At 35.0% G+C, this 13,188-nt stretch overlaps 1 protein-coding gene across 2 annotated transcripts in view; it reads left to right on the forward strand.

Moving 5' to 3' along the window:
* Positions 1 to 13,188, forward strand: part of Focad (focadhesin) — a 274,302-nt gene that overhangs the window by 239,464 nt on the left and 21,650 nt on the right. For both annotated transcript variants that reach the window (XM_013020828.1, XM_013020829.1), the window contains one exon: positions 864 to 944. In XM_013020828.1, coding sequence (XP_012876282.1) covers positions 864 to 944 — 81 coding nt within the window. The remainder of the gene's footprint in view (positions 1 to 863; positions 945 to 13,188) is intronic.

Genomic DNA, 13,188 nt, shown 5'->3' on the forward strand with positions numbered 1-13,188 from the left:
GGCAAAAAAAAAAAAAAAAAAAAGTATCCTGATAAATTAGTGTATGTCCAGTTTTTGCCTTTTTATGTGAGCTTGCAAACAATGTCTCTGATCTTGGTCTTGTTATGAAATCTGGCACACACAAACTCAAATCACAAAGGAGTGAATCATCTTATACCCAGGTTTTTCTGAACAAAGTCATTCTGCATCTGGAAAAATACAACTACTTGTTCTTGATGGAATTTTCCAATTGAGCCATTTATTATAGCAAAAAAACTACCTCATAAAACAATTACAGAAGACTGGGAGGAAAAGGATTTAGGAAACCCTAGGACTCAACTAGCGTAAATGTCACTGCCTCACGGTTCCAGGTCAGCAGCCACATCCAGTTATTTGCACATATTGGACACTTACAGGTCTCTTCCGTAGGAAAGAGACTGGAGCTGTTAATATTGGTCACTGAACTTCCATGGTTCATATATCTGATTCAGCATGTCCTACAGTTACCCTGAGAATAGTGGGCTAAACCTACAAAGCCAGCAGACTCTTGCTGCCCCTAAGGAGGTCACTGACCTGGGCTCATTGATGTGACAATATTGAAAGGATTTTTAAACAGCTTCACTCAAATATTCATTCTCTGTGATTCTTTTGTAGCCTCTACTAGGTTTGTTGCCATTTTGAATCTGACCACATAACTTAAGTGATTACTTCAATGCCGGTCATTTAATCTAATAGAATTAGTTGTAGCCATAGAATATTGTGCTGAAATTAATGGCACAAACATTTCCACTTTGTCTCTGGGCAGATATGGCAGCATGAGATCGTTATCTCTCCTTCATTAGTCCTGCCAAGTTCACTAATTTGATCATTTTCTGTCTCCACAGTTCCAACTGACTATAGCTATTTGCCTGAAAGCAGTTTTATTAGAGCAGCGATTGGCTTCTTCATTACAGCAGGGAAAAAAGGCAAGTGAACACATTCCTTGAATTTTATCATTCTCTCGCCCTCCATGTTAAGTTTGTGTGTCCTAGAATCTCTAGAATTTAACAATATAGATTTGAAAGACTATTTTCTTATAATAAATCATCTTTCTAATAGAGATGATCAGAAGTGTTAGCTACAATAATTGTTACATAAATATATACATGTTGTAGTCTCTTGGAATAGTAGTCTCTGATTGTGGTGGCTCTGTGAAACCTTAATTTTCCATTTGGCTGTTTTAAAAGTGTAAACACATATCACTTTCCCCATCAATTTCAAGTGACTATGATCTAAGAAGAGAAAACGTACCTGGGTGCAGTTTGTATCCCAACACTGTCTTGGAAGAAGGTCTGTACTTTGTGCAGTCACATATAGTGGTTATTCTGTGTTATTAGAGTCACTAGCTTTAGTTTCTGTTTTCAGTTTGTGTGTTTTCTCTGCACACATTTTTTTTGTGAGTCTATATTCCTACCATTCACATTAGAGCACAAGCAGTTTGAAGACAGAGATTGAGTGCCTTTTGTCTTAAGTGGAGCCAGAACAATGCCATGTGAGTTATGAGAGACATGTTCTCTAATGATACACACATACTTTTTAGAACTATGAGAGAAAAAATGTGCATTAGTTCTAAACATGTCCTGGAGACCAGATTTGTTAATAAAATATTCTTTCATTGATATTTGCCATTTCATTTGTTCTAGGTTAGGTAAAAATCACTGCTTGCATTTATATTAAGACCATGGTAATTTTGAAAAGGAAGAGTTTTAAAAAGAGTGTTAAATAAAAACCAAGACTAAATCTGGAGGAAACATTTTGGCTAATGAAGATCTGAGCTTTAGAAAGGAAGTTAAGGTTACTTTGTCTGATTTCCTACTGGGTACAGTAATCCCTACAGCTTCCAGACAATGAACTATGTTTGTAGTTTGGAGACACATTTCTTTAGTCTGGAGTTACGAAGTAGTACCATTATCCTAGACTTAGGAATTCAGCTATTTGTTTTTAGTGTTTCTCAATAGAATGTCATTTTAGTACATGGCATATATACATATTACATGTAATGTACAGGTTAGTTTAATGGCCATATTACTATGAATTAAATCGACTTGTAATAGATATAATAGGTCTTCTTTCATAAGAAATTGAATTCTTACTAAATGTGCATCTAAAGTTTCCATGGCCAGAATAATGTTAGAACTACATATTTTTGTTATTTTCATTAGGTTGTTCATTATTATCTTATGTAAATGATTATATGGTACGGTATTTCCATGAGAAATAAAATAAATCTTAGGTCAAATAAAAGACTCTTTTTCCTTTTCTAGTAAATAAAATGTCATTTTGACTCCACAGATCTATATTTTCTTGCAGAAATAAATTTCCTCCGAATCTTATGGGGAATTCTTGCTTAAATGTGACATTTTTATGATTACATAGTCATGGTATAACAGGAACTGTTCCACTCCAAGGCTGAAAAATCAGGTGGCAGTGGAATTGGTGTTGTGATGTGCAGTCTTGCTGAAAGCTGTTTGAAAGCAGATTAATGAAGTATTAAAAATGCCATATTACCAATTGGATTTTTGGCATTTTCAGGTTGTGGGAGAGGGCTGCCTTCCTGTCAGGTTTGCTGGCTAGATTCACAGGAAAAATCTATTCAGCCTTACACATTACTAATGATGACCCCAGAGGAGTGGGGGCCGTGGGAGGCTGACCTCGGCCTCCCAAGCCCATTTACAAAAACAAAACCAGACCCTGCTCTATGGGACTAAATGGGATGGCCAAAAGCGGAGGTGTGCATGCAAACGAGTGTTTTCTTCTTCAATATGCCCAGCTCATTTGAATTTTAATAACTCCCTTCTGAAGCAGCTTTTGAGTTTAAATGTCTGGATGTCACTCAGCAAAGCCCAGTGGGGCTGCTGATAGGAAGGATAACAACTTGGGTGAACTCTTTTGAGGAAGAAATAGTTTTAGAGAATGATAATTGTGCTTGGCACAGTCAGAAGATAGACACTTCAGAGATGGCATGGTTTCATTACTTCTGGATGCTGTTTTTCACTTTAATAACTTACAGAAGAAAAAAATGTGTAAGGTTGTCCCTGATACATTCTTATATGGCAGCATAAGACTGGGCATGGTGATTTCCAATATAGCCAATCAGATTTGAGTAGTGAGCATTTTAATTTGCTTTCTGATGCTTAGTACTTTTCTCATTTTAGATATATTAATACTTGCATGACAGAATATACCAGCTGTTCATAGCATCCATTTCTTTATAGAGCCCTCACTTTAAAACCATAGCAAGTAAATGAAATTCCTTTGGTTCTTAAGGAATCCATTTGATGATTTTAAAAATAATTTCTTTATATTTTTGTGGGATCTTCTCTTTTCTTCTCTAAAGGCCTTCCTTTTTATTGTCCGATATGTTGTCCCTTAAACTTTGTCATCATTTTCCTCTAGTCATGGGGACATTTCTTTACTATGCTAGGCTTCAAATCTTTGTGCCTAGTTCACTATCTTCTTATATTACTTCCTCCACCCCAGAAATAGCCTTTTCTTTTTGATTCTTAACTATTTTATCTTCTTTTCTACTAATTGATGAAATCTAAATGTAAAGAGAAAACATATATGTTTTATCAATATTTTATCCACTTTTAAAACATTTGAAAAAGTACTTAATAAAGTCATAATTTCTTTTTAATGTTAATATTAAGTATTTCTACATATAGAATTGTTTTTGTTATCCTATTTCTAGGGAATGTGCTGAATGCTTTCTAAGCTGTAGTTTTCTATTGGTCTTTAAGTTTTACAGTAAGAAGTGTTGTCTGAGGAAAATACATTTAAATGCATGTGGCACAGTCAATGAATGGTACTTCCTTCATTGGTGATCTATATTCCTAAGTAGTGGGATTATGCACATATTATTTGTAAACATAATCTCACTATTTTTTGTGCTTTCTAGAGTTTTTGAGATGGTATTTAGGAAAGGAACAAAACTAATGAACTCTGGATATAAAGTAAATATTGTGAGAAAGTCATCGTTTTATGAAAGTATGGAGTTTGACACCAAGATCATTCATCATTTTTGAAAATCTGAAGTTTTAGTGATAATTTATCTTTATAGCCCTTGAGAAATGTTGTTAGAAGTGAGTTATATGTGTTCATCACAAATAAAAATGGTATAAAGAATTAGAATCCTCTGTAATATCTCCACCTAAAGATACTTCCATTTATATCCTTGTAAATGTACATGTTGTGGTTCAAAATTTTATATTATTTCTTAAAAGAACTTTAGTTATTTTTTTCATCTTTAATGATTTTCCATGTAAATGGACATAATTACCACCCATCTCCTCTAAAAGGAAGTTGGAGAAAGTATGGTAAGAATCCTTTTGCATCACTTACTAGACATTTGTAAATAGGATATGTTTTATGTGGATTTGATTTCTATTTTCTTTCTGTAAACATTAAAATATCTCAAAGGGAAAAGTAAGTTCCTTTCCCATGGTTTTATCTGATCATTTTAGGTATTAATATTAATATTTTAATATTATTGCTTTTATGCATACATAATTTTTACATGTTTCCAAATATATTTATACATATATATACTTTATATTTTAAATTCAGAGTTACAAACAAGACATTATTAATCATTTCATTGTTGGACATTTAAAATTTGTCCACCATAGTGAACATCTTTATGCATGTAGCTTTTTCTCTTCTACTGTATATTTCCTTAAGATAAAGTCTCGGCAGTTTATTAATGGGCCACAGTATGAAGATTTCATGTAGATGAATGACATGCCTTCTTTGCTCTTCAAAAAATTATGCTAGTTTTTAGTTCTTAAACCCTGTATGAATCAAAGCAGTATGTTATAGAGGTTAAAAGTGTGGGAGCCAGACTGCCTGGGTTTGTATCTTACTTCCACTACTTGCTGGCTGTGTAAATTCAAGGAGGACACTCAAGTCTCTAAGTCTTTGTGACCACTGTACAGTGAACAAAGAAATAAAAAAATGGAATTTATAAGGGATATATCACTTTATACAACGGTCCACAGAAAACAATATAAATACTTTCTAGTAATAATATCATATAATAAAGAAAAACAATGTATAGATAAGGCACTGATAATAAAAGGCAGTCCAGTGCTAGTGGCTCATGCCTGTAATCCTAACTACTAAGGATACTGAGATCTGAGGATCATGGTTCAAAGCCAACCTAGGCAGGAAAGTCTGCGAGACTCTTATCTCCAAAAAACCACCAGAAAACCAGAAGCAGTACTATCGCTCAAGTGGTAGAATGCTCGCCTGGAGCTGAAGAGCTCAGGGACAGTGCCCAGGCCCAGAGTTCAAGCCCCACAACTGAAAAAAGAATATGATACCTTAAGAGTGCTTTTATTTATTGAGCAGAATAGCTCAGTAGCTATGTACATATGACCATATAAGATGATGCTAAGCAAAATGAACCCCAAGATGTGGTCACAAGGGGTTTTTGTTGTTGTTCTTGTTGTTGTTCTCAATCTACTACATGATTTCCTTTTTCTATTGTGTTTTTCCCCCGCTATGGTTTATCCCCTGTTTCACTGTATTCAATTTTGGTACCCTGGGTATTGTATATATGTTTAACTGAATTAGGGAAGGGAAAAGGGTACAACAAAATGGCGGGACAAAAGTAAAAGGGGGAACCTATGCAGCAGCAATACTCACAAGACAATATGTTGGGGCAAGAGAAAAATAAGGGAAGGGGTAACAAGTTAAACGAGAAATGCAATCACTACCTTACTTATGTAATTGTAACTCCTGTCCATCACCTTGACAATAATTTTTTAAGAGCGCTTTTATTTACATCTAATTGCCCAAAAGAATGAATATATTTGTATATATTTATTATTTAAGAGGGTTTTTTTCCTACAATTTAAGTTGATAATACCTGTTTTTTTAGATTTGTACTTTTTAGCCTTTAATATTGAAATGATTTCAAACTTAGGGAAAAGTTGAAAATTTTTATAAAAATGTTGCAAGAAAGCTACAGACTATAAGAAAACACCCTTATTTTCCCGTCACCCAGAGGACACTACTCATTTCACTAACAATCCCAATGGCATCTATAATAGGAGAAGTTCAGTCTGATATGTTGTTCGACAGTTCCTTGTCATTTTTTTTCAGGCATCTAAAATCTGAAACAATTATGTGTTATTATGACTTTAACATATTCTGAGACTAGAAGCCCTTCTAAAACAATCTAGCTAATTTTATAGAACATTCTTCAGAGGTAAGTCAGTGGTATCATAGAAATGGAACTCTTCTTTTTACTGCAGCACATCAGGTAGCACGTGATATCTGTCTCCCTCTACTGTGACATTAAGGTTGGGTAAGGTGTCTTCTGGGTTTCTCCAAATTAAATTATTTTTTATCCTTTATCATTAGTAAATGTTTGTGTGGAGATATTTTAAGCTTCTATACATTTCTTATTTTTCATTCTATTTTTTCTCCAGTTTTGTTATCCATTAACACATCTTGTTTGAATTAATTATTAGTATGTAAAAAACAGAGATAGCTCAGTAGTTAAGTACCCACCTAGCATGAGCAAGGCCCTTGGTTTGACCCACAACAGACGGTGGGAGAAGGAAGGGAAGAAAGGAAAAAGGGAGGGAAGAAGGGAGGAAAAGAGAGAGAGAAGGAAGGGAAAGGAAATTATTACTATAATAATTTCCAAAAGATGATTTTTTAAGTTTTATTATTCTATATACCTTTTATAATGTATATATCCACTCTAAGAATGAGATTTCTATTACTTTCTCCCTTCATTTCCTTCCATTCTTTGCATTAGTGTGAACTTAATTTCCTATTTTATTCATTTATTATTCAATTTGATTCATTATTGGTTATTCAAGTTGCCCTAGATTTGACCAGTAAGCTTCTTCAAGTAGCTCTTGTGTCCTTTTGACATGACCTTATCATTCTGTTTGTCCTCATTTTGTGACACAGGATGTTCTTGGATTAGCTGTTTGGTCATCAGCTGTATAATAGGCAAGTAGCCTAGTTTCCTTTGGGAAAGGGATGGTATTTAAAAGCCAGGATCTGAGCTCAAAGTCTGTATTGCTTATGAAGTAAAACTCACTGCTCCCAGACCTGTTCCATTGACACAGCCAGGAAATAGTCTTTCTCTTTCTTTTATGTTTGTATTTCTGAATCTGTATCTATACATATGTTTAAATCTGCCTCATGTTATCTGCAGTTTTATTTACAACACCACCTTCATATTTCTAACTTTCTTCTCTTACAGGAAAAAACTAAGCTTTCAGTGTTCTCAGTGTATTTGATCAGACCACACATATGTTATCAATCTCCTGCTACCTTTAAACCACAGTCTTGCTAAGCTGCCAGCGACACTCAGGCTCTTTTAAAAATAATTTATTGTAAAGATGCTATACAGAGGGATTACATGAGTAGGGAATGAGTACATCTCTCACTCCCCCTGCCCAAGTTGTAAAGTTCATTTCCAACTTAGTGGATATCATTGTTTCAATGGGTCATCTTATGTCCTTTCAGCATTTTGTTATTCCCTTTTCCCTCTCCAAATTAGATAAGTGTATATACAAAATCAGGGTACCAAAATCAAATACAGTGACAACAGAAGATATACCATAGGGGGAACAAACATACAAAAGAAACAAAAAAAATCACATAGTACATTAAAAACAACAACAACAAAAAATCCTCTTGTGTCCATATCTTGGGGTTCATTTTGCTTAGCATCATCTTATATGGTCATACATACATAGCTTTTGAGCTTTTCTGCTCATCTGATAAGATTATCCTAGATGTATACTAGTTATTGCAAATAAGAGAAACCATGGGACCTATATTTCTTTGGCTCTGGCTTACTTCACTTAACAAGATTTTTTCCAAGTCTTTCCATTTCCTAACTAATGGGGAGGTATCATTCTTTCTGCTAGAAGCATAGAATTCCATTTTATATATCACATTTTCTTGATCCATTTGTCTACTGAGGGACATCTGGGTTGGTCCCATATCTTAGCTATGGTGAATAATGCTGTGATAGCTTGTTGGACTCCCTCTTGCAGAGTCTTGGGTTGTTTGTGTTTGGTAACTCTGAATGTTGTTAAAGTTTGTTCTTAAGGCAGAATACCCTACCAGCATTTACAATTTGACTGATTTTTCAGTCATGAATTGTTTCAACAACTGTCTTGGTTGTAGAATAGTTTCTGGTAGGAACAGAGCATCTCATTGTTCTTACAGACAAGCTATATAATTATCTCTTCCTGTGGATTTTGTCTAGAAAAATCATACTCATCTTTTCTATCTTTAGACATTTTGTTTTGGTGTAAGATAAAATAGGGCCTTCCATGATGTTTCCAGATTAGATTAGGTTTTTCGGATTATACTTTCTGTTTTTCAGAGTACTTTATATATGTGTCATTATCTATATAATTATTAATATTTCTTTTAAAATTTGCCTTTCTCTGCAGGGCACTGATGGCTCATGTCTGTAATCCTAGATACTCAGCAGGCTAAGATATGAGGATCACAACTCAAAGCCAGCCCAGGCAGAAAAGTCCGTGAGACTTATCTCCAATTAACCACCAGAAAACTGGAAGTAGAGCTGTGGCTCAAGTGGAGAGCATAGTCTTGAGTGAAAGAGCTCAAGGCCCTGAGTTTAAGTCCCATAACCAACACCCCCCCCACACACACACACATAAATAACTGTTTTTCTCATTAGATTTCAATTTCCTCAGTGATTAGGAACAACATTTCTATGCCATGCTAAATGCTTAGAACAGACTACCTGGCATATAATAGTATTCAAATACTTAAATATCTGCAGTGTGTGTGTGTGTGTGTGTGTGTGTGTGTGTGTGTGTGTGTGTGTGTATGTGTGTTCACTCCTGCATGTTCTTGCCCTCACTGACTTATAAGCTAAGTGGTCTGTAGCAACACCTAAGATGAAGAAACTATAGATATGTCTGTACTATACAGGTAAAGTCAAAGAATATACACACACCCTAGCTGTAAGTCTGTTTTTTGTCAGACTTATCCTGGAGGTACCCATATGCCTTGTGACAATAAGATCTGATACTCAAGTGTAGTCAAAGTATGTTTGATAATGTGTCCTCTTGTAATATCTCATGTTCAAATATGCTACTTATTACTTTGCAGCTGCCAAATGTATGAGAGACATAAAGCAAATTTAGATTCAGATTTTGGAACATCTGTATCTTTTTAACAAGTACCACAGGCACTCTCAATTTCAAATCTATTGTTCCTAAAATATTCCAGTATTTCTTCTTATCTAAGACAATTGTTTGAAATAAGGAAACTGATCATTCTTGTTGTTCATATTTGGATTATTTTTGTCCTATGCTAAATATCACTAGGAATGGAACCTAGACTGTACTTTATTGGTTTTGGTACTCCCTTTCTTTGTATACCTCTCCCACCCAATGAATAGAACTACCAAATATTTTCTTCATTCCTTACAGTTCCCTTTATTCTAGCTAGTGTCAAAATCAGCACCCCACACATATAGTGGGAAATTTTATGTGATTCTAGATATGCTACTCAATATTGATTCCAAGCACTCCTACGCCCAACCCCTCACCGGTTGAACTCTGGGCCTGGACACTGTCTCTGGGCTCCTTTTTCTCAAGGCTAGCACTCTACCACTAGCACTACTTGTGGCTTTTTCTGTGATTAATTAGAGATAAGAATCTCATGGACTTTCTTGCCTAGGCTGGCTTTGAACCACGATCTTCAGAGCTTATTCTCCTGAGCAGCTATGGTTACAGGTGTGAGCCACTGGTGCCCAGCTCTCAACACTTTTAAATGTGGGAGATTTATTATATTGCATTATGGACATGATTTTCAACTCTATTCTCCATTTTACAAGTTCTCCTTGTTTCTGACACTTGACTGTATATCAGATCAAGTCAGCGAATATAAAAGCAGTATGTATATACTAAAATGCAGTCACTGGTGAAAGTTCATTGTCTTGTCAAAGGAGTGCTTATTACCTAAGCAATAAAACATCTTAAAAATAGTCATAATACTGGGGGTCCCAGTATTAGAGGAAAAGTTGATGTCTTTTTTGGTCCTTAGATCCTCTGAAAAATGCAATAGTGAATTCTGTCAGATCTGGAATAAAACTTTATGAAATTTGGAAAGTACTTAATATAAAAATCTTTTAAAATATACATCTGCTTGTGAATTAAAGATTTTCTATGAGATGTTATACTATGTGTATATTTATCATGTTTGCTAGCTCATCAAACCTTTTATATGAATCTTTTACCCAAGGACTCTTTTTTTAATTTATTTTTTATTGTGAAATATCATACAGAGGGGTTACAATTACATGGGCAAGAAAATGAGTACATTTCTTATCAAGCATTGTTGCCTCCTCCTTTGTTTCCCCTTCTCATCCCTTCCCCCTCTTCACCTCGCCCCCCCCACCACCAAAGTTGTAAAGTTTGTTTTTCGACATAATGACTTGTACATCTCATTGTTGCAATGGGTCCGCCTGTATCCCTATTTAAACGATTTGTTTTTTCCCTTCCTCTCCACAAATTATACCGACATCAAATACAGTGAAAGCAGGGGTTATACCGTGGGGGAGGGACATAGAAAGCAACAAAGAAATCATCTTATAAATATGTTAGAAACAATCACATGAAAGGAAAACCATTTGAATCTTTATCTTGGGGTTCATTTCACCTAACATCAACTTATCTGACCTTTTCTGCTTGTCTCAGACATATACTGGTTATTGCAATAAGGGAAACCATGGAACCTGTTTCTTTGGAACCCAAAGACTCTTAAAAAAGCAAATTAATTTTTGAGTTTTGTTTTTATTGTGTGTGTGTGTGTGTGTGTGTGTGTGTGTGTGAGTGAGTGTTAAATCAAAGACTCCAGTCTTTAACCAACATTCTGTATTGTGTAATTAGTATAGGGTTGTGAATAGCCAACCAATTTTCTTCCTTTCAGCATGTTAATTTTATTATATGGATCACACCTGACTTAAGCCTTGTGGGGTTTTTTCCTTCTTTTGTTTAAATAGACACTCCATGAGGGCAAGACCTATTCTATCATGTTTACCTCTGTCTTCATTGTTGAAAACAGTGCTCAGTATCTAATGAATACCCAATAAATATTTGAATTAATGAATGTGTTTATGAGACTATTTACTTTCTTTTTCTTGTAAAGAAAAAAAATTTGCTGAATTCTCAGCATAGTACCTCAACATGACACAGAAATAAAACATCAGTTTCTGCATTGTACAACATAGAAAAGTGGTAGGAGTCGCTTTTAAAAAGCAAGAATAATAGAGGTGAAATGTTGTAAGCTACACTGTTGGTTTCATTAATAAAAAGATCAAAGGTTAGGAGGTCTGTGGATGAATCCCTAGACTAGGAAACAATTGATTGCAAATTTTTAAGAGTTTTCTTATTGAAAATGAAAGTTTGAAATATGAGGGAGGGAGGAAGGCCTGGATTAAAAGGATTTATAGCCATCCACACATAAGTAATATTTGAAATTGTGAGCATAGATGAGCTCAGGTTAGCCTCAGTAGAGGAACAGTCCAGAAGCAGTTATTGCTGCATTTTCTGGGAGGAAAATGACCTTGAATTTGGCATTAGATCTAAGGCCATTAGAACTCTTAGCACAGGCACTTTTGGTGGAGTCCTGAGGCCAATAGCTAGATAGCAAATATGTTAGAATACTTTTTGTTTGCAGAAAGCCATAACTTAATTAAACTGATCAAAAGGAAACATATTTATTGTTAAGATTACCAGAATCCAAGAACAGAAATTCTATTCCCAGTTCTTTGGAATACCAGGATGAGGAATACCAGAATACCAGGCACCAATATATTGTCCCAATATTTTCATCATCTCAAAGGGAAACCTGGATTCCATTGATAAGTTGCCCCCCACCTTCTGCTAGCCCTTACTAACAATACTCATGTTTATTTCTATGGGTTTGCTTTTTCTGTGCTTTACTTTGATAGACTTGTATCAGATGTTTCTTTTCCCTTAGCATGCTGTTTACAAGGTTCATCTCTTCATTCCTTCTCGTATAGCTGAATAATAATAATCCATTGTATGCTTCTCTTTTCTATTAATCATATAATGAATATCTGGGTTGTTTATACCTTCTGGCTATTACAAATAGTATTGTTGTGAATAGCTGTGTTCGGTGTTTTATTTAAACTCCTGATTTCAGTTCGAGTGTGTGTGCCTGTGTTTGTGAGATTGGGATCACATGGAAATTCCTTTTAACCTTTTGAAAAACTGCCAAATTTCAATGAAGTGGCTATACTGTTTTATATTTACATTCCCAGTATGTAAGGATTCTGATTTTCACAAATCCTTGCCAGCTATTTTTCATTGTATTGTTATAGTATTGCCATGTGAAATAGAGTCTAATGTTGCTTTGTATTTTTCTTATAGGTAATGATGTTGAACATCTTCTCATATCTTTGTTGGATGGTCATATTTTAATTTGAAGTTGAGAGACCTGGTCTCATTCTGTAGCCTAGGCTGGCTTTGAACTTGATATGCAGTATAGGCTGGCCTCAAATTTTGAATCCTCTTACTTTAGCCTTCTTTTTCAGTGCTGGGATTGTGCACCACCATATCCTGCTTCTTGATGGACAGTACCATCATATTATACTCTTTTCTTTGGAGAAATAATTTCCAAATGATTTATCCCTGAAAAACTAGTAGGTTATCTTTTGATGTTTAAGTTTTTTGTATACTCTGGATACTAGATTCAGATCTCGTGTGTGTGTGTGTGTGTGTGTGTGTGTGTTGGTATGGTAGTTGAACTTGGGCCGCACGCTCTTGCTGGCATTTTATCAAGGCTAATGCTCTACCACTTGAGCCACACCTTTACCTCTGGCATATCGCTGGTTAATTGGAGATGATTTTTTTCTGTCGCCACTGGCTTCGAACTGTGATTCTTAGTTGTCAGCTTCTAGAATGGCTAGAATTATAGGGATGAGCCACCAGCACCTAACTAGATTCAGATCTTTGACTTGCAAAATTTCCTGCTTAAGTTGTTTTTTTACTTTCTGGACAATATTCTTAGTTGTATGAAGCTTTTGCATCTTAATGGAGTATAGTTTATGTTTCTCTTTTGTCAATCATGGTTTAGTGGCATATCTTAGAATACATTGCCAAATCTTAAGATCAAGATGCACTCCTGTTT

This window comes from Dipodomys ordii, unplaced genomic scaffold (genome assembly GCF_000151885.1).
Source record: "Dipodomys ordii isolate 6190 unplaced genomic scaffold, Dord_2.0 Scaffold53, whole genome shotgun sequence".
NCBI lineage: Eukaryota > Metazoa > Chordata > Mammalia > Rodentia > Heteromyidae > Dipodomys > Dipodomys ordii.